Below are 22427 nucleotides of genomic sequence, written 5' to 3'. Positions count from 1 at the left end.
ACTAACGTCATGTACATTTTAACTTTAGTTGCTCTTGAACTTGATACTATTCTACTTTTAAAATCATCACGGGAATAAAGTGCTTTTTCTCTCTTGGTGATAAAATTTCCATCTATAGTCAGGTCCACATTATGATTGCAGGGTAGAATGAGAGATCAACGTTGCCGATTCTCCGTCTGTCTGGTCAATGCCTTCTATAGACGGTAGCTGATACAGGTTTATTGATGTAATATTAACTGTTCATTCTAGTTTAAAATAATCAATTATATTTTATTAAGCAATAAATTATATTTTTCAATAATTTTATAATGAATTTTCATAATTAAGATGAAATATTTGTTAATTGACTATTAATTCTACATTTTTAAAAGACGATCTGGCAACAGAGCAAAGCGAGAAAGAGATAGCGCTATCCGCTTTGTTGAATGATAGACAAGGATAGCAATACCATTGCTAATTAAACACAGCCATTATAACGTGGACCTGACTATAGTCCCTACATGCACAAACATCTGACAAATCGACTATTACATTATTACACAAAGTAGAAGGAATTCTTCTCTGTGATTATTATTATAAGAGCTTGTTCACGCTCGGTTGCCGTTCGATTGGCAAATCGCTCGGTTTGCCAGCCTCGTACACATGACAGCGATTCATGAGTGGTTTGCGCTCGGTTATGATAAATAATTACTAGGTACAACATCTATGTACTCAATCTTAATATCTTAATCTATGTACTTAATCATTATATTACTCTTAAACATATATTACTGCTCTGATCGAAACCGCTCGGTTGACTGAAGACATGTGTACGCTCTCATGCCTGCTCTAGTATATAGAGCCGCCCGGCAACCGAGCGGTTGTAGTCACAGAGAAGAGGATCCCTTCTCTGTGTTGTAGTCTGAGACTACAACCGCCGCGATTCACCGGCGACTACTAAAACCGAGCGATGCATGTGTACGGCACCATGTGTTTCCCTATACCTGGCAATCGCTCGGTTTGTCAACCGCGCGACAACCGAACGTAAATCGCTGTCATGTGAACAGGCTCTAAGATCTTGACTTATAATAGATTGGTTTCCATCGCTCGGCCTGGCTGAGTGGGAATTGTCCCATTAGAACTCATGGAAATTAAATTTTCTCTGTACCGGTCACTGACTGATACCATAAGCCATCTTTATGCTTTCTGTTAAGCTATTTTTTCTCTATGCTGATACTGATATGTAGCAATCCACCTTCACTCAATAGCTTGACAACAGCTATCTCTCAGTGAATGGGGTAACTTGAAAATGAAGTCGAAGGGTATCATTCCAATGGCCGTTTACACACACGCCGATTTCTTGCCGGTCCGATGTTGTGGAGATCGAAATTACATGGAAAATCAAAAATGGAGAAACTCTCACATGAACAAAGGTGTCGACCGACAGACATCATGTAGTGTCGTTGAAAGCATCGCTCCCACTCTTGTTTCGGCATCTCTCTGTCACCGAGAGTGTTGTACATCATTTTGTCATAAAATCACTTCACTTGTATGGGCTACTTTACAAAGGCCCGGTTGCACAAAAGCCGGTTAAATTTTAACCGTGATTAACTTCACGAGAACCAACCAATCAGAGAAGGCGTTTTTGAAAAGACGGCTTCTCTGATTGGTTCTCGTGGAATTAATCACGGTTAAAATTGAACCGGCACAAAATGTTTGAAATAAAAGGGTACTTCATGTTTTTAATAAACATTTTGTCAATTTAAATTTAGGTAGTAAGGTAGGCCTAATAAGTGTATTCCAGTAGTAAGTTTCAAGGAACAACTGTTGAGACTTTTCACAAAGTATAATAATAATTAGTGTACATGGTTGTTGACTAAATGAATAAAGAAAAATGGTTATGGAGAATACAAATAAGACGTTTCAATATAAATGCTTGATCAAAGCTCTGCTGTGTGCTAAGATTACAGAAATCGTGTGGGTGTCGGAACGTGTGAAAGGCTTCAACGATGTTGGACTAGTGTCGTCGCAAAATCGGTGCGTGTGAAAACTACCACTATCAGGCTAGCTAGAAACACATCGATTTTTGTTCGTACGATATTTTGCCGTCCTTATAAATTCTATTAGATTAAACAGATGATTTCAAACAGATGATGTTTGTCAAGTTCCGTTCAATCTGATAGAAGTCATAAGGACGACAAAATATCGTACGAACAAAAATCGATGTGTGTGTGTGTGTGTGTGTGTGTGTGTACGGAAGAGTGTAGTTATGACTGCAAGTCCTCTCTACCACACAAGCTTCAATTTCAATAGCAATGGGATGTTCAAAGAATAGCTTCAAGTAGATAAGATAACAGATCCATCATCAGAGAACCCAGCTATCATTGCGAACGCTGACATCCATTAATTTCTCAGATGAGTCATAATGACAAAATCAAACGTCCAAGAATACGATAGCAAGCCAATTAAGAAAAAATAAAAAGTTGCAATCTTACAGAACTAAGAATAGAAAAGGCAAATAAAATGTATAAGAAATGAATGAGCTAGAGGAATGGATTTTAATAAGAAATATTGATTACAATAAATTTTAATATCATAGTAGTTTGAATCTCAAACAGAATAATATACGTAGTAGAAAATGTTATATAATAATAAAATTCCTATATATATAGTAACATTATAATTATAATAAAAAGAACAAGAACTGCAAATAAATACTATAAAAAGTTCACTTATCTACGCTGATAAAGGAATTAATTTCATCAAACGGATCCTAATTTCACAAAATGGTAGGCAGGTAAGTAAGTAAAGATACGTTCGAATATTCCACTTGTGATACTTAGTAATATCATTTCACTTATATTACAGCGTTATTATTTTTCCATTTATATTTTGCATTTATTTTGTAGGACATTCGAAATTTAATCACAGTTTAACAGCACTGTTAATAACAATGATGTTGATTCATTTATTACCATTAAGTTATTTACAGTCTGATTGTAAAAAAGACCTACAGTAATATAAAAGCAAAATGCCAATCTACATCTAAATTATCAACTGTTTATAAAAAGTATAAGGAAATAAATAACAATCATACAAATAAACAAAATTGTTTTAAAAAAGAATGTAAAGTTTTTTATTTACGGCTGTGAATGTGATGAATATGAGCTCAGTCGAGCATTCAGCTACAGTAGAAACTCCACGAGAGAATGATCACCATAATTACATATATAATTGGGTATTAGTTTTCAAATGTACATAATTACATTAAGAGTATTTGCACAGGATTTCACAACAAACAGGATTTATAAAATTTTCAAACAGTATGATAACTTTCTTAGCAATTGTCATCGCACCAATACAATTTGAAGTGTTTTTCTGAATTGAGTTACACGTTCAAAGATAGAAAAATATAGAGTCCGACAGCGCTGGCGCTAGAGTAGTTTTTCAGTGACCGAACTGGTGGTGGCTGACGCAGAGCTGAGAGTGGAGGTCTGGTTGAGGGAGTCGTCACAGCCGGACATTAACTGTCAGTTGACTAATTCTACTGAGACAAATTGTTTCAGCCTCTCCACATACTGGCCGTACAGCTCCACATCATTGTGACCAGCACCCTGCAACATTCATTCATCAATGAATAAACTATCAACATTTCAAATACATCGAGATTCTTCTACAATACCGGGCGTTTCAAAAAGAATGACCCGATTTTAAACAATTATATTTATTTCAAGAAATGGTGCACACAACCCAATTTTACATCAAATTACTTACAGAAGTATCGAATTTATGAGGATTTATTATAAGTATTCACAGTAATCATACAATGTTTGTTGGCTCAACTCTATAACTCTATTTGTTATTTGTATGATTACTGTGAACAAATAAATTTATTATTATTATAAGTGTTCTATGTGCCCTCCTTCTGAGGCTCGGACGACATCTTCTCGGACTGTAGCTACTGCATCAGTTATATTTTAGCTCCTCAGTTATCCTGGTTTTTAGCTCCTCAATTTCAAGTGCTAAGGGAGGAATCACGTTAAATATCGTGTTTATGTTCCTCCCTTAGCACTTGAAATTGAGGAGCTAAAAATCAGGATAACTGATGCCGTAGCTACAGTCCGAGAAGACATCTTGCGAACAGTCTGGGATAAATTTGGCTACCGTCTAGAGCCTCCGTCGTCCGAGCCTCAAAAGGAGGGCACATAGAACACTATAATAAATCATCATAAACTCGATACTTCTGTGAGTAATTTTATGTAAAATTGGTTTGTGTGCACCATTTCTTAAAATAAATATGACTGTTTAAAATTGGGTTATTCTTTTTGAAACACCCGGCATTATAAAGGAAAGAATCGAATTATACACGTACGGGATAGGAAATACACGATTGACGCATCATCACGTCTGAACTATTGAACTTGAAATTTTTCAGAAAGATTCTTAATTTGCCGAAAATGGTTATAGGTCTATTTTCTGTTTTTCAACGTTTCAGTACGTCAAGGTTTCAGTTAGTCGAATTTACAATTCGGCAGGTCTTCAAGTTTTCAGTCCGTCAAGTTTCCAGGTTGTGATACTTTGCTTGAGTGTTCATCTATATCTTTAATATCTCTATATAGATATTCTATTAATATTTAATATTATTATTTAATATCATCTATGTAGATAAAGGGTTTGTTGTTGTGACTAGCTATTATTAGCTTTCTTTCTCGTTTTTATTTTTTGACGTGTCTTTGTGGTCTCTATGATCACATTATGAACCTAATAATACTAAATCCAATATGAGTGTGAGTTTGAATATTCTAGTAATGATAGTAAAACAGAATTTGCTTCTCTTTAAGGGATGCATATTCCATAAGTGTGGCAGAGAGGACCTGGAGTCCTAACTCCGCCCTAATAAAGGCAAATAATCAATCAAATATCTATTTTAACATCTATCTATCTTTAAAAGGAAGGTATTGGCTTGTACATTGTACATGTACGGGATAGGAAATAAACGATTAACATATTATTATCACTTATGAACTAATGAAATAATTAACTTGCAAATTTACATAAGGATTCTGAATTTACCGAGGATGGATTTAAGCTTATTTTCAATGCTATTAATAGTTTAATTATAATTAAATAATTAAAACAAATCCAATTTGTGCAATAGAAGCCCAAACAAACATATCTTTCTCCAAGTGACTCAGTAGGGTAATTGGTAACATTTTAAAAATTTGGTAGCAAATTTACGAAAAATTTATTCTACCTCTTGAAAAAACTATATTTAGAAAATATAAACTGCAATCCGAAAAATTTGCCACGAAATAAGAAAACAGTATTTTTCTAAGTACTAATTATTGGAAGTGAGTGGCTTTGCGGTTGCATTATCAGTTGGAAAAAGCTTATTAATAGTGAGGAAAATATGAAGTATCCAATATTGCAAATAACAAAACATTTGCGAAGAGCTATTATTCAGGTGTAGATGCTGAAGTTTCTGATAATTGGAAGTGATTTTTCATATAGTTAGTGACAGTTTACTGTTTCAAATTAGATAAGCGACTGCAGCTCGGTATTCCAGTTGGTCGGGTGATAGCTCGATAGCTCCGCTATTTATTTGTTAAGAACAATAAAATCACGTCCTTTTGATTTGAAACCTAAATGAGGTCCATTTATCTCTCACAATTCTCATCAAAGTGTTAACGTGATTCAGTGGATAAAATGCTTGAGTAGCAGCCTGCAAATCCCGGGTTCAAACCCACTTATCTCCTCAAGTTTTTAACCAGGTCACCCCCGTGTTATCTATCGGACGGGCACGTTATACTGTCCGTCCTAGCTTATATATAAATGATAGTCGTGAGACTCATAGACTGCTTAAATTATGTTCTCAGACGAGGTAGAACTTCCGTCAGGGATTCCCCACCAATAAAAGCCAAGTCGTAGAGAAAGTACAGTAAATGGGCTTCTGTCAATAAATTATAAACATGATCAGCTCTCATATAATACATTTATGAGCTTCAAATTCATTTTTATGGTCGTTAGCAATCCACCTACAACCTCAAGTCCATTCATCTCTCATTAGCCGTCTATTAACCACGCACAAGCCTGAAACTTATGGGGCATCGTCCACAATAAGGGCGAATTTTGAGTAAATATTGATAGTTTTAAGCCCAGTTCATAATATATATATATATATAATATATATATATATATATATATATATATATATATATATATATATATATAATATATATATATATATAAAATGGCCCGTATACTGGACTCCCATGGTGTGCAGGCAGGTATATGGACTTCTCTTAGTAATGACGAGAATTTTACAAACCGTAGGAAACAAACGAGGTGATAATTTTTACAATTTATCGTGATGTAAATTTTTTTACAAATCGTGACGTCAGCATCAGATAGAAAATTTCTCTGTAGAGTTTGTTTACATTGTTTTCCATAGCAGATTGTGTCTATTTTAGCGGGAGCGCAGCTGGAGTTTACCATTTTAATGAATAATAATTTACATCCTTCTGAAATAGACACAATCTGAAAGTTTTCTATCCGATGATGACGTCACGATTTGGAGATATGGCAGTAGATGTTGGCTTCAGAGGCTAGACTTCCCAGCGTGTCTATTCTATAACTGGTCTAAGGGCTGCAATGCACTAAATGAGTTTATGACGATTAGGTTACATAGGATTGGAATCCGAACTGATCAATACAAAAGCCCGTATACTGGACTCCCATGGTGTACAGGCAGTATATATGGACTTCTCTTAGTAATGACGAGAATTTTACAAACCGTAGGAAACAAACGAGGTGATAATTTTTACAATTTATCGATGGAAGCTCTTTTACTGCACTTTCTCTATGAATCAGCTGTTATTGGTCCCTGACGAAACTTCCACCTCGCCTAAGTACATAATTTAAGCCGCCAATGGTCCGCACGACTGTTATATATCAGCTGCGACCGACAGTTTAACGTGCCCATCCGATAATACGGGAGTGTCCTGGCTAAAAATTGTTGTTTCTTCGGGGTTTGAACCCGGGTCCTCTAGGCAGCTACGCAAATACTATATATTCACTAGACCACGGATAACTTATGAAGTATTGGCTGTTGAATATATTGCATTTTTTTATCATTATAGAAATTACTGGTAGGCACCCTTTTATAATATTTTACATAAACACAGAGTTTCAAGTATCAAAATGAAATTGACACTCAATGTCATTTTAACACTTGAAAAGGGCACGAGTGCTCGAAACTAGTTGTGTTCATGTAAAATACTATAAAAATGGTACGAGTAAGTTCTATAATAATTAAACAATTCAAGTAGCCCTATTCAAATACTTCATTAGAAAATATTGAATTTAATTCATTATTCAAGACTGGAGAAAGAATGGTATGTTTTGGACGAATGACGTAGAACATAAATTCACGAACTTCTTATAATTTGAACAACGGGAGAAACGGGTGGATGGGGATTAACAGTACCTTAAAGAAAATATATCGTGAGAAGATATCCCGTAGGACGTTTATCTTCTTTGTTAACTCAAGTCAAATTTTAACTCACTGTATATTAAGCCGATAGTCCGAGTAGTTATTTTTCGTGAAGCTATGTAACGCTGGTTGTCTCTCATACTGTGCCATTATTACACTCTTACCCGGCCAAAACAGTAATAATAGAAAGTAGTCGACAGTAATCGGCTTTAGTTAACAAAAAATCGGCTTGAAATTGGGAACTTAAACTACTCCAACTATACCATGGAATATCTATTTTTGCTATCTTTTCTTCATGACAGTACTCATTCCGGTCAAAGACATGAACAAACATAGGCCTACTCATGTTTACATTCAGATTAAAGTAATTTCGAGATAATCGATGACTGCTTTTTGCTTACCTCAACCCACAACGGCTCAACCGCTCTGGGACACCTCTCGTAGATGGCCAGTCCGTGCGCAAAGTCGATCACTTCATCTTCCATGCCATGAATGACCAGAACCGGAGAAGTCACTTTTGGCACCTTATCGATACTGAAACAAAGTGATCACTTCTATTATTTCCAATTACAAACTTTTTATTATAAAAGAGAAGGGGGAAAACAAAAATGAACAATATGTAAAAATAATAAGTGTTAAGAAAATCAAGTCATAGATAATCAATGCAAAATTGGATTCAATAAACAGGCCATATTAATTAACAGACAAGTGACACACTAGGCTACAAACACATGACAGTCACATTCGCAGAAGTTGTCTATAGTCAATATAAAATAAAGTACAATTATTATCATTTACCTTTTAGGTGTTTCATCCTGAACTCCAATAATTACTAACAGTGTTGATGTAGAAGTAGAGCAGATAATCCAGATTAGCATACAATACCGTGCTCAGAGCTGAACTAAATCTTGGAGATCGGAGGTGGAGGAGGCTCATCACTGATATAATACATATTCATTTGTTTAAGGAAGGAGAGCTGTGTGAGAGATATTATTGTTTAATAATGATGAGTATTGAGTGAAAGTAGTAATTCTCAAGCTGGATCAATGTCGGAAATATTTTCGCATTGTGTTTTTTATTGTGAGAACAAACTGTTTCATTTAATATATGTAATTGCTCACGTGTACTCGAAAATTCCATAGTAACAAACCACATACAGGAATTGTGCGAAATTGTGGATCTTGGTGTGTGTGTGTGTGTGTGCTATTATTTACCAGTTCGCGTGACACATCTATTTAGATGTTACTAATACTATTGACTTTCTGCAGTCTCCTACCTTTGGTATTAGTCAAGGGTGTTTCAACATTAATAAAAATTTGGATATGAATGCTCGAAGGTCATGAATAGGGTTTAAAATAGTTTGTTGATTTTTTTTACACAGTATAGGAATTATTTAACAGGGTGGCTGGTGAGAATCGATAATTTCCTGCTCTACTTAATCACCGTGAACGTATTTTATACATCCGATATTTCACTCCTTAGTGAAAGTGGACTTGCAAATTCTTCGTTCTTTTTCATTCGCTCATTTGCATCAGTGAATAACTAGCCTATTGTGATTTTCCAATTCTTCAATGATTATGAACGTTTTTTAATTGCGTTCATTCCGCGCTCACCCTAATTAACTTTTGTGACAATTGCTTATAAATATCAATAGTAATATCATAATTAATATCAATATTGATATCATGAAGATTGAAATAGTAAAAACAGTTTACTTCATCTTTAATAATTGTCCCATGAATAGAATCTTAGATTCTATTCATGGGACAATTATTAAAGATGAATTAAACTGTTTTTACTATTTCAATCTTCATGATATCAATACTGTATTGATATTAATTATGATATTACTATTGATATTTATAAGCAATTGTCACAAAAGTTAATTAGGGTGAGCGCGGAATGAACGCAATTAAAAAACGTTCATAATCATTGAAGAACTGGAAAATCACAATAGGCTAGTTCTTCACTGATGCAAATGAGCGAATGAAAAAGAACGAAGAATTTGCAAGTCCACTTTCACTATGGAGTGAAATATCGGATGTATAAAATACGTTCACGGTGATTAAGTAGAGCAGGAAATTATCGATTCTCACCAGCCACCCTGTTAAATAATTCCTATACTGTGTAAAAAAAATCAACAAACTATTTTAAACCCTATTCATGACCTTCGAGCATTCATATCCAAATTTTTATTAATGTTGAAACACCCTTGACTAATACGAAAGGTAGGAGACTGCAGAAAGTCAATAGTAACATCTAAATAGATGTGTCACGCGAACTGGTAAATAATAGCACACACACACACACACACCAAAATCCACAATTCGCACAATTCCTGTATGTGTGTTTGTTACTATGGAATTTTTTTAGTACACGTGAGCAATTACATATATTAAATGAAACAGTTTGTTCTCACAATAAAAAACACAATGCGAAAATATTTCCGACATTGATCCAGCTTGAGAATTACTACTTTCACTCAATACTCATCATTATTAAACAATAATATCTCTCACAAAGCTCTCCTTCCTTAAACAAATGAATATGTATTATATCAGTGATGAGCCTCCTCCACCTCCGATCTCCAAGATTTAGTTCAGCTCTGAGCACGGTATTGTATGCTAATCTGGATTATCTGCTCTACTTCTACTTCAGCACTGTTAGTAATTATTGGAGTTCAGGATGAAACACCTAAAAGGTAAATGATAATAATTGTACTTTATTTCATATTGACTATAGACAACTTCTGCGAATGTGACTGTCATGTGTTTGTAGTGTGTCACATGTCTTTTAATTAATATGGCCTGTTTATTTAATCCACTTTTGCATTGATTATCTATGGCTTGATTTTCATTAACACTAATTATGTTTACATATTGTTCATTTTTGTTTTCCCCCTTCTCTTTTATAATAAATTGTTTACCTTGGATTTAATAATTTGTTAGGTACTATAAAGTAATTGACCGAGCGAAGTGAGGTCTAAGATTCAAGTCGACGGTTTGGCATTTCTCTTAATGTTTAAATATCTATATGTTGCGCATTTACGGCGAAACGCGGTAATAGATTTTCATGAAATTTGACAGGTATGTTCCTTTTTCAATTGCGCGTCGACGTATATACAAGGTTTTTGCATTTCAAGGATAATATAAAAGGAAAAAGGAGCCTCCTTCATACGCCAATATAAGAGTAAAAATCAGACTATAGAATAATTAATTATTCATCATAAATCAGCTGACAAGTGATTACACAGATGTGTGGAGAAGCCAGTCTATTGCTGTATTTCCAGCAGGGTCTATAGTTTCAATCAGGTACTTGTGGATGAGAATACTGCGTGAGGTCTACTGTTCACAGAACTACTAGTATATCAACGATATTTATTTAATTTTAATCAACTATTTAGGTTTCCTTAGATAATTACTTTTCTAATACAGTTGAGCATTCAAATAACCTTCTGTGATTTGATTGCTATTTCAAAAATACCTATTGCATATATATTTTTTTACTTTTGTCGTTTATCTAAATTTATTGCAGTATTACAACTTGTAGTGATGTAGTTGAATTCTACATAGACTATTTATATTTCTACATATTTTGATTTTTCCGTATATGACTCTGTACTGAGTCACAACTCATTGCATCAACAATATTCTACTGCGATGCAGTTCTACAGTAGTTTTTAATTTTCAATAATATTCTAATTTTATTTTTAATATTCTCACGTAACATGTAATGCATCATTTTAATTATTCATGAAATCAATTATTGGGAGAACCCTATTTGCTTCTATGTTCTCATAAATGAATTTGTGATTATATTGAGGTGTTTGGTTCATTCCATTTATTGTAATTGCCCCTTTTTAGAAAATTTTACAGGGTTTGAATTACTCATAGCCCAGAAAATTAAAAAACTTGTACGGATTTTTTCCAAATCGTTATTAAAATATTGTATTATTTATTCCAATCACTTCAAGTATAATACCAATTATAGATTATAGAATTATTTTTTTTAATATTTTTTGGAATTATCATCATCATTCCAATCACTTTTAGTCTATAACCACTTGTAGTACAATTATTTTTCAAAAATTATTTAGGTATATAATTAATTTTACTTTTTTGTTTACAGGAAAATAGTATTTATTGTATTATTATAAGAATTACTAGTACTCTCTTTATAATTTAACATTCAAGTAGCCATATTAAAATACTTTATTAGTATTTATTGAAGTTTTTTCGTTCATTAAACAAATATTTTGCACATTCTGGTAACAGACTCCCATCATTTATTAAAATTATTAGATGTGATTTATAACTAGTTCAACATCGTTCAACCTAGCTAGTTATCCTAATAAAAACTGACTGCAAATCAGGAGATCCCGACCATTTTCTCTCGAATCGATACATTATTGTCTAACAAAAAAATGTAATGTTTTCAAAGCGATAAAAATCAGTTCAACAAAGTACAATACATGCAATTTCACAATTAAATATTTTGGATGCATAACAAATATTACTTGTGACACTTGAATGACTGATAAAATACTTCACAGAAACTTGGGGAGTTGATAATCAAAAATGTTCTTGAAAGGTCAAGTGTATCAATGACAATAATTTAAAAAATAATTATTAATCATTGTCAAACAGAAAATTATTTCAAACTTTCGATTGTCTACCACTCTACTGTAACTCTATATAAATGAATGAATAATGAATTTATTGTCAAATACAAGAAATATTTTTACAAATAAAAATAATAGTTAAAATACAATAGTTTTTGTCGTGACTGGAAAAAGAAGCCTTGAGCTCCAGCCACGAGTTCTAAAAATAAGAAATAATTTTTTCAATCTAATAAGAGCAATACAATTGAAACAACTCTGTTGATGAATGATAATCTATTCAATTCCCACTAATAATAACTTGTCACTTTAATAATAATAATATGTCACTTTAAAAGTTGAACTTTCATATTTGTGAATGCACCTTGATTGGAAATCAATATGTGGAGACAGACTGGGTGACTATTGTAAGAGGCACGGTGTGGCTGGGAGTCCAATAGACAGTAATTGTATTGATTAACCACTATCTTCACTTGCTACAGTCCAACACCTCTTGTTGCAAATCACCATTTACACAAACATAGATGCTACACAGTTTGCATTAAATTTCTAGAGTATTACAGGTCACTCAGGCCTACAATATCACTTCAATAGACATTTGCTGTACCTGAATCTAATATTTAAACTGATTGATTTAAATTTATAACTAGTTTATTATTCATTCGGAATTTATTATTACTCCAATCTCCAATTGGCATTTGCTATACCTGGATCTAATATTTAAAATAATAGATTTGAATTTATAACTAGTTTATTATTCAATCGGAATTTATAATTACTCCAATCTCCAATTGGCATTTGCTATACCTGGATCTAATATTTAAAATAATAGATTTAAATTTATAACTAGTTTATTATTCAATCGGACAGATTGAGGGAGTTGTGTCACATAGAATCAATGCTTGATTAAAATCATGCCAAACTGATAAAACTATTACAAGTAAATAACCATCTCAAGCTTGATAAAAGACGATTTCAATTAAGTTATATATTTTGCAGAATATATGCATCATTCGTACACATATAAATCCACCACCATCCACCATGTAATTGGTTTTTATTTATTTATTTATTTATTCATACATTGAATCACAGTTACAGTAGCAGAATGGAAAAACAGGCGCTAGTCCAATATTTCGAATTAAAGATTTAATTCGACATTTAAGATTTCTGTATTGTGATTTTTTCCATAGTTTAAACAATTTTATACAACAATTTAATTTATTTAGATATAATATGAAAAGAAACAAACTTCTTGTTCAAGTCTAAGTTTTGACGTTGATGATACTAGTTGAGCCTTAATATTTCAGAATTCTGCAAATTCAACATGTATACTGTTTAGTAACTAAATAACTGTTATGTTCAGAGAACAGAGGCAAAAATGCTGTTTATATTATTTTTCCGGTTCATAATACTGTTTGAATCATGTTTAGAGACTCAGATGAGAGATTAAGTAGTATTTAATATCTGGTTTAGATATACGGAACTTATTTTTTTGCTGAGGGTCATGACCACATAAGTTTACAATTTGTGCAAGGGTGGATCAATTGTTAAGAGCAAGTTATTAGTATTTTAATTAAAATATATTTAAATGCATTATTAGCGCAAATATATCAAGCAAAAGTTAATGAAATTGTCAAATGAATTTTAAAAACTGATCCTATCAATGAATAAGATAAATGAACATAACAAGCAATAGGTCATACTTGAAGTTTATCTGAATTTGTGAAGGAATGTTGCCAATAAATTTGGAAAAAACGTAACCGATAATGTGAAGGTGAGCGGAATGGACTGAAGTTGTGAACGACAGCATAACAATGCATATCAGTAGGCCTATGGGTAGAGTGTAGAGTAGTACGGTCAATATGAAGATGTCACAACTTCTATGAAGCCCGGATGTTTCTCCCCCTCACCCATTACTCATCTACTGTTGGTGGAAGCTGATAAACAGTAACTAGATTGTAATTCAATTGGAAACATCATCACTAAATATTTTTAGGAAACAGAATTTCACCAACTTTCAATTAAACACATAGAAGTGATTCCATATTTTTTAGGGAACAAAATTTCATCAACTTTCAATTGAACACATAGAAGTGACTCCATATTTTCATCAACTTTCAATTAACACATTAAAGTGACTCCATATTTAAAAAAAACAAAATTTCACCAAATTTGAATTCATCACAGTATTCAACGCACAATAATGATAATCAACAAAATTAATCTTGTTCAAAAATGGAAACAATGTCACTAACGATTCGAACCCTAGGGCTTCAAATGTAGGACATCTAGTTTTCAAGTAATTAAGCTTTCAGGAAAAACAATTAACACACCACAAGAGGTCTCAAAGTCCAAATTAGATTATTTGCTAGTTCTTGATGATGACAACAAAAATTTTGTTTACGGGAGAAAACTTATTTTACATTTCAGAAATTTATAGAGAAAAGCTGACTAGACATTGATTCTCAATTGAACTACTATCACATTTTTCCATAAATAAATTTGCATAAGTAGTAATCAATAATTGTTTTTTGTATAGATATATTGAATCATTCCCATCCTAAACACGATCTTCTAATCAATATTCGAAATTATTTCATTTTAGTAGAGAAAAATACAATAATTGCATGAACCTGATGGATTATTATGAATTTTTTATAATTATAATAGCAATCTAGCTAATTTGCAAGACCAAGTAAGAAAGTACGATTAAATGCAGATAATATTATTTTTTAAATAATTAATAAATTTTATTAATAAAACTGTATTAAAAAATGAATAATATAATGAATGTATGAAATAAACTAATGCAATAGTTTGAGTGAAATAACTAGAAAGTAGAAAAGAATGATTCTTTATGAAATTATTGTTCAGCGAATCACGTGTAAAGAATTTAAAATTGTAAGGATTCTCAGAAGCTCATACCTTGCACATGGCTACAATATTGGACAGAGTTAAAGAGGTGTGAAATGACGATTCTCTCTCAACGTTCTACATACATGAATGTTACAATAGTTCTAACATAAGTACAATTAATAATAAAAAAGGATTGAAATGGAATATATGTTCTGAGTGTGCTTCAAGAAAATTAAATATAAATGAGTAACAGACTCACTGTAATCATACAGTATGAAAGTGAATGAAAATCTGCTAGAAATGAATATCAAATGCGTATGCATTGACTAAAGAGGAAATCTTGCTACTGTAATCTGAAAACTTCGAAAGATGAAGCTTTGAGACTTTCAGAGACTTCCTATTTTAACAACTCTATTTCGGACTGCTAAGTATGGTAGTTTATTGTTTACAAACTAAAAATTAGTATTCATCGGAGTCACGCTAAAGTTTCAGCTTTCAAGTTGATTATTGGCCAGCGTCCAAGGAGGACATCAGGTTTTTTTGAATTGAGAAGCTAGTTTTCCGCTTGAGACCTGATTGATAATACTGAACTTCAAATGAGATTTTATTGCTAGATGATTGGTGTAATGATAAGGCTGCAGTAAACATGACTTGTGCAATAGAAAAATAATTATCATCTTCTATTCAAGTTATGACATTTATAAACTGATTGAATCTTTAGTAAAAGGCATTGAAGTGGAACCAGAGCTGATTGAATCTAGTTTTACCATAGTTGATAATTCAAGTGCATGGCGAAGAGGTGAAATAACAGTTAATATTTCAAGTCATTACAGAATTCGAACTCATGCCCAAAAAGTATTATTCAAATATCTATCTGGTGAATCAATATGAATGCTATATAAACAATATAATATATGCTATATAAACAATGCTATATATGCTATATAATTACACTGGCGTCCAATCGTCAATATGAATTTAAATCTGAGAAGAGAAAACTGTACTGCGATAGATACTTGAAAACATGTCGAATACATTAATTAAAGTCGTGTTATCATCTATATTGTTATTTATGGGTCAGGTCATATCATCAAAGTTTAAATAACTGAAGGCTTGTTGGAGTCCTGCTGATAAATCGCCGTAAATATAACAAGTACAGTAGACTATCAGAAATATTTACAATTTCTACAATCATTTATAGGATTTATTCTTCTGATTCAGCATTAAAAAATCTAAACTCATTCTTATCACTATTGATATGACTCAAAACTATGACTCTAAAAAACATCAAATATAAATTGGTTGATACTTTTATTATTTTTAAAAAGTAGCTCAAATTTTAAATTTGGAATGTAATACGGTACTAACTTCAAAGTACACAGTAATTCAAAATGAATGTCGCAATTTCAAACAATTACATTTATTTTAAATACGACACACAATCCAATTTTACATCGAATTTCTCACAGTAGCATAATGTTTATGATAGTGTATTATTTTTCATCTACGACATCTAAAAAAAAATCAGGGTCCATCAACCATCATTTGTGAAAATGCACAAAAAACGTTCGCTTAGACGGATCTCACACATGCACCACTGTTTGATGAAGGTTTCGGCTAGAATAGTATACAGCTATATACTATCCTTGGGTTTTCAGTTCCCATACGAATACTGTGTCGATTGACCATACCGCTAACATGAAACGTTGCCTCATTGCTGTGAACGAGATTTACTTAAAGTGAACGATTTTTGTGTATTTTCACAAACCATGGTGGATGGATCCTACATTTATGTATATGTCTCCGAGCCTCAAAAGGAGGGAACTTAAAATACACCATCATAAAGTTAATGCTTCTGTGAGTAATTTTATTTAAAATTGGTTTGTGTACATAGTTTTATATAGTGGTAGTAGTCAAGTGGATTAAACGCTGGCCTTATAATTCAGAAGCCCGGGTTCAAATCCCGGCCCGGGAAAGATATTTTTATCGGGCCACTCCCGTGTTTCGGATGGAAACGTTAATTTGTTGGTTCTGGCTGATTAAAACCAGTCTTTAAGTCATGTCAGAGGCCCTGAATTTGATCAGGTGCGACCTCATCACCTGAGCGAGCCATATCACTCAATATAATTATTATAAATAATGGATAAAATTTTTGAAATTGACATTCATTTTGAATCATTCTGTATAATGTGTTTCTATTCTGGTTTGATTTGTGAAACTTGCAACCATTGAGAAAACTTGAAAATTTTTATTGAATCAAGAAACAGTATCGTATTGTAAAGTGCACTCTGTGCCCTTACATTCAAAGGATAGTAAAAACTTCAAGATTAGAATTATGGTAATGTAATGTAATTGATCAATTCACAAGGATTTTTAGATGGATCATATCGTATGGTCACATTTATCGAATTAGGCCTATCGTATTATATTGAGCGAGCAATTTCTGTATGTATTTGTGTGTCCAACGGATCTCGAAAACGGCTCTAACGATTTCATGAGATTTGGAACATGATATAAAAATTTGATTGTATTCGCCCAATTCCCAGGGTCTCATCCCACGGAAAACTCGTTGAAGGACAAAAAAGAATAATAATTAATCATTCTTCGAAAAACAGCTGATAATTTCGTCGTCTGTCAATAATGAAGGGAGTGAGCGAGTGCAGTGTATGGGACTGATACAAAATTATGACTCAGCTGTTAAACTATTGCAATCATTCAATCAGGTACTTAGTGCCGGTTGCACCAAAGTCGGTTAAATTTTAATCCTGATTAATCCCAAGAGAACCAATCAAAGGAGCCGTCTTTTTAAAATGGTCTTCTCTAATTTGGTTCACGTGAAATTAATCAAGATTAAAATTTAACCGGCTTTGGACGGGTCTTTGTAAGAGATTTTTGCATTCCACTGGGAATCTCAATCTCAATCCACTGTGATTAGATAGAACCTTTTTGTATAAAATATAAATACATTATAATCTCCTCTTTCGAAATAAATTTTCTGATATTGTACCTACTACAGAGCGAAGCTCGGTCCCCCGATATTTGTTTTAAATTGATATTTTTTTCAAGTGGTTGATGCCAACTTGAACTTAATTGAAAGACTAATAATGAGAGATGTATTCTATGGCTGTTTTAAATCATCAGAAAGCGTTAGTAAAAAAAAACTCCTGAATGACAAGAAGCACATCCGGTTCAAGCACGACAATATGTGCATTTTAGAGAAATTTAAAAGAGGCCTCAGTTTTAATCAAGTAAGCTACAGTACTTTTGTGGCCTTGATGTAACTTTGTATGATACTTTGGTAACTGTATCGCAGTACTAGAAAAACCTAGTTCCTATGCCGGTCTCTGATATTATTTGTTTCATTTCTTGAATTGAAAACAATATTAGAAAACGATCCAAATTTAAACTAGTATAAATATTCAAATTATATTCACCTAGGAAAGGCATCGAAGAACCACGTCCTTTTTGTTTTAGGGAAGGCTACTCTCATGCCAGACATGAGAGGGGAATGAAGGACCACTGCACCAACTTCATATCTTGAAGCCAGATCCACTGTTGGTACGGTTCCTATGCTTTGGCCGTACAAAATAATGTTCTCTGGGCTAATCCCATATCTTGTTCGCAGAGTTTGCCAGGCTGCATCTATATCCGCGTACAAATTTTTTTCTGAAGGCTTGCCAGTACTGACACCATATCCGGAATAATCGTAGCTAAATATATTACAATTGATACGTGTTCCAAGTCCAAGATAAAAACTACTCATCTGCCCCAGATCAACTGCGTTGCCATGAGAAAACAATATTGTAAATCTAGCGTTTTCACTACATCTCACAAATAGACATGCAATCCTGTTTCCGCGTGAAGTTCTTGTAAAAAAACCTTCCACATTTTCTCGTTCTCTCTCTGAATAATGCCATTCCGCCCGTTCAGTTAGAGATATTTGAAACTTGGATCCTGATTCATCTGATTGTAAACTATAGGTTGGTTCAGGTGGGAGGAAAGCTAGTTTAGCTGCAATTCGTGATGGACATGGTGGACAACAAAACAAGCAACACAATTCACTTAAACTTAACCCGTTCATCGCTACCATTCGGATGTGCGAAGAAAGTTAACAAGACACATTAAAACTGTGTCCTGTTGAGCAAATGGAACACAATTAAAACTAACTAAAACTGAAACAATTATTGAATTAATAACAACTAGGCTGGAAGCCTCATGACAACGTTCTTCATTGGCAGACATATGCATTCCACACAACTACCAACATAAAGATTCCAAAACAATACAGGATTGCCAAGTCAAAACAATATTATTAAAACATATATTATGTTTCATTGTAATATAATTATTAATAACATAAGAAAGCATAGATTTTGAGTTTCAATATTTGATTAAGTTTACTCAAAGATTGAATATTATACTATAGAAATTTACATGATTTCGCTGAAAGTTCATTTTTAGTAACAGCGTCGGCTGCATTCTACAATCAGCTGATTGGCTTTGACAACTTTCAAAAACTTTGTTTTTAGGTTATAAGTAGAATAATGTAGAATTTTATCAAAGTTTTTAATAAAGTAGGCTATTATTGTGATATGATATTCAAAGTAATTAATCATATTTTCAAATTTTCATCTTCTTTCAAACAGTAAGACTAATGCTTCAAAAGCTTCTTTCGATGTCATTATAATATTCGCAAATGCATACTTCATGGATGGAAATGTTGATTTCTTGATAAACAACAAGGTAAAACGCAATTTCATAAATCATCTTCAATTTCTTTTGAAAAAATATTTTCAATTAATCGCTCTTCTGTAAGTAAATGGTGTTCACAAGTCCAATTTGATTTATATTCAAAACTTGAATAAAAATCTTTAGATACTATAATTATTATGTCAATATGCTACTTGTAGCTGATTGGCTGACATTTAAAAAAGCTTCCACATAGCAGCACTTAAATAATTCAGTCAACTTCCTGAGCTTGTGAAGGATTATAAAAAATATGTTCCAACGCATGATAAAGAAACAACTGGTGGAACGGCCCATCTATTCACTGACAGAGCTGGAGGTTGAGTCTTTATTCTCCAATAAAATTCACTGCTACTGCTATACCAGAATTTAAGGAAAGGTATTTCAAGATGCCTTCATACAGTCTATCTGGTTTTCTCAGTGAACGAAGAAGAATTGAAGAATTATGGATAGATATAATATGTAAACACACTTTGAAAAATTATAATAACTATAAACTAACAATGAAAGAAACAAAAAATTAACTTCCCACAAGGCACGTTACAAATACATACCGTACCGTATACAATGCATATTACTTTTATTGTACTTGAATGGAAAACTTTGACACCTCCTATCTGGAAACTAAAGTCTTTGGCAACGACTTCATGTAACAAGTGATGCATATTATAAAACTTTTTGTATATAGTCAAATGATTGGATCTAATTTATTCAGCCAATCCACAGTGTGCAAAAATTTTGATTCTTGATGCTGTCCAGAATAAGCTTGGCGTCTGCAATTGGAAGCTATGTAAGTACTCAACTATCTGCCTCAACTCGCCACAGTCACACTCTGCACTGAACCAAGTCACGGCCAAGTCATATGAAGCGTTTTTGCACTGGTGACGGACAAGTCGGTAGGGTAGGAAGCTCTCCGATTGGCTGATTACCAGCTGATTCTCGAACGCCAACCCAATCAGAATTGGAGAATGACCTGCCCTGCTGACTCGTCCACCGTCAGTGCAAAAACGCCTAAAAAAACTGCTTCATGTGACTTGGCCCTTAAGGTAGGTTTCCGTTTATGCGACATGACACAATGACCGTCATATATTAATTTGTGTCATGTAATTAATTTTGGGAATGTTCGGTGCCTGCAAACGTGTCAACAATCCCAAAAGAACAAAAAATATTTTACCGCAGTCGTTTTGCCGTATTGCATAAACGAATATCCTTTAGCGTATAGGGCAGTACATTTTAGCAAATATTCCAGTAAAATACCGTGCAAAAATGTGCTAAATGTAATTTTCTGGAAGGTGACCAGTCGTGCTGTAATTAAATGTACAGGAAGTTCCATTACTTTCTATTATAGTGAGGTCTTACTATTACCTTATTACCGCTAAGTTGCCATTGACCAGTTGTCGCTGAATAGGCTGTGTCAATGTTGCTTAGGCCTTATTTTTGATCAGTGGATGGCCTCAGTTCCCTCGTCATGGATGAACACTTCAACAGAGTATAGTGGCTTGGATGCCAGCCTCTATCTAATCCTTTTCTTCAAGTCGGAAGACCCCAGCATTCTTATCTCCTCAGGCAGAAGATTGAAGAGCTTCAGCGCCAATATTGGAAATGATCCCTGAGTTCTTGAAAGCCTACACCTTGGGATGTCAAGGCTCCTTGATGATCTGGTCTGGTGATGGTGAGTCACACATCTTTGTTCATACCTTCCAATGTTATCCTTTACATGCACAAGGGAGTCAAATACATACTGACTGTAGACGGTCAATATGTTAAGAGCTGAGAACAGTGGTCTGCAGTGTTCAATTCTTCCCACAGATGACAAAATCCTAACTGACTTCTTTTGCAGCAGCAATATTCTTCTCGTCCCTGCCGCATGACCCCACAGTAGAATTCCATAGGTTACATGAATAGAATAGAATTTAGCTACAGTAAGGATCTCTCCACCTGAACCTGTTCTATACTTCTTTCCCTTGCCAACAGGGTTGTGTCATCGGCATACAAGAGAGTGAGTTCTTAAGTCCAAACCATTGACAAGAAACAGAAATAACAGAGGGCCAAGCACTGATCCTTTTGGGACTCCATGAATCACATCAAGCTTATTCGACTGAACCTTTTCCACCTCCACAATATGCTTTCTGTTCTGCAGGTATAAAGTAAAGTGCAGACTGTAAAGTGCTGAGAACTACACCCTCAACTCCAAAGCACTCTAGTTTCTGTTGCAGCAACGTGTGTGATACGCAATCAAAGGCTTTACTCAAATCACATAGCACCAAACCCATGGAATCTCCTGCCTCCAAAACATCCCTTGTAGTGGCTGTAGTGGTAGATTTGCCCCCGAGAAAACTATGTTGACTCTCCACAAATAACTCATTCCTCTCAAAGTGGTTAACCAGTTGCTCCTTCATTACAGACTCCATGACTTTACCAATATAGGGACAATGGAAACTGGTCTGAAATTTGCTAAAAGATGAGGATCTCCTTTTTTTGTACTGTATCTCCTTGACTGTTTCAGCTCGTCTGGAAAAACTCCCGCGATGAGACAGGCATTGATGAGATCAGACAAAGGAGCTGCCACAATATCCACAATGGCTTTTAAAATGTAACTAGAAATGCCAAATATATCTTGACTGTGGGAAATCTTGTAGCCCTTCACTATTTTCACCACATCTTCAGGACTTGTTCTCTTCCATGAAACCAGGCCAGGAGGTTGATTTTGGAGTCTTGTCAGCTCTCTATATT

The 22427-nt window shown here is 33.7% G+C and overlaps 2 protein-coding genes across 4 annotated transcripts in view; one reads left to right on the top strand and one right to left on the bottom strand.

Annotated features, from left to right (window-relative positions):
* Window positions 1-2518: 2518 nt before the first annotated feature.
* The window catches only part of LOC111058601 (alpha/beta hydrolase domain-containing protein 17B), a 40290-nt gene continuing 20381 nt past the window's right edge, over window positions 2519-22427 (bottom strand). The window contains exons 1-3 of one of the 2 annotated variants that reach the window (XM_039422049.1): window positions 18383-19219; window positions 7873-8005; window positions 2519-3593 (exon numbers count right to left, since the gene is read on the bottom strand). In XM_039422049.1, coding sequence (XP_039277983.1) covers window positions 3510-3593; window positions 7873-8005; window positions 18383-19038 — 873 coding nt within the window. In that variant the 5' untranslated portion in view covers window positions 19039-19219 and the 3' untranslated portion in view covers window positions 2519-3509. Of the gene's footprint in view, window positions 3594-7872; window positions 8006-18382; window positions 19220-22427 lie in introns of those variants that run through there. The other variant, XM_039422048.1, reaches the window with a different exon arrangement.
* The window catches only part of LOC111058598 (major facilitator superfamily domain-containing protein 12-like), a 48358-nt gene continuing 45396 nt past the window's right edge, over window positions 19466-22427 (top strand). The window contains exon 1 of one of the 2 annotated variants that reach the window (XM_039422044.1): window positions 19466-19691. The gene's annotated coding sequence lies outside the window, so the exon portion shown is untranslated. The remainder of the gene's footprint in view (window positions 19692-22427) is intronic. The other variant, XM_039422047.1, reaches the window with a different exon arrangement.

This window comes from Nilaparvata lugens, chromosome 2 (assembly GCF_014356525.2).
Source record: "Nilaparvata lugens isolate BPH chromosome 2, ASM1435652v1, whole genome shotgun sequence".
NCBI classification, from domain to species: Eukaryota; Metazoa; Arthropoda; class Insecta; order Hemiptera; family Delphacidae; genus Nilaparvata; species Nilaparvata lugens.
The sequence above is the reverse complement of the archived record's forward strand: the minus strand, read 5'-3'. Positions and strand labels throughout refer to the sequence as shown.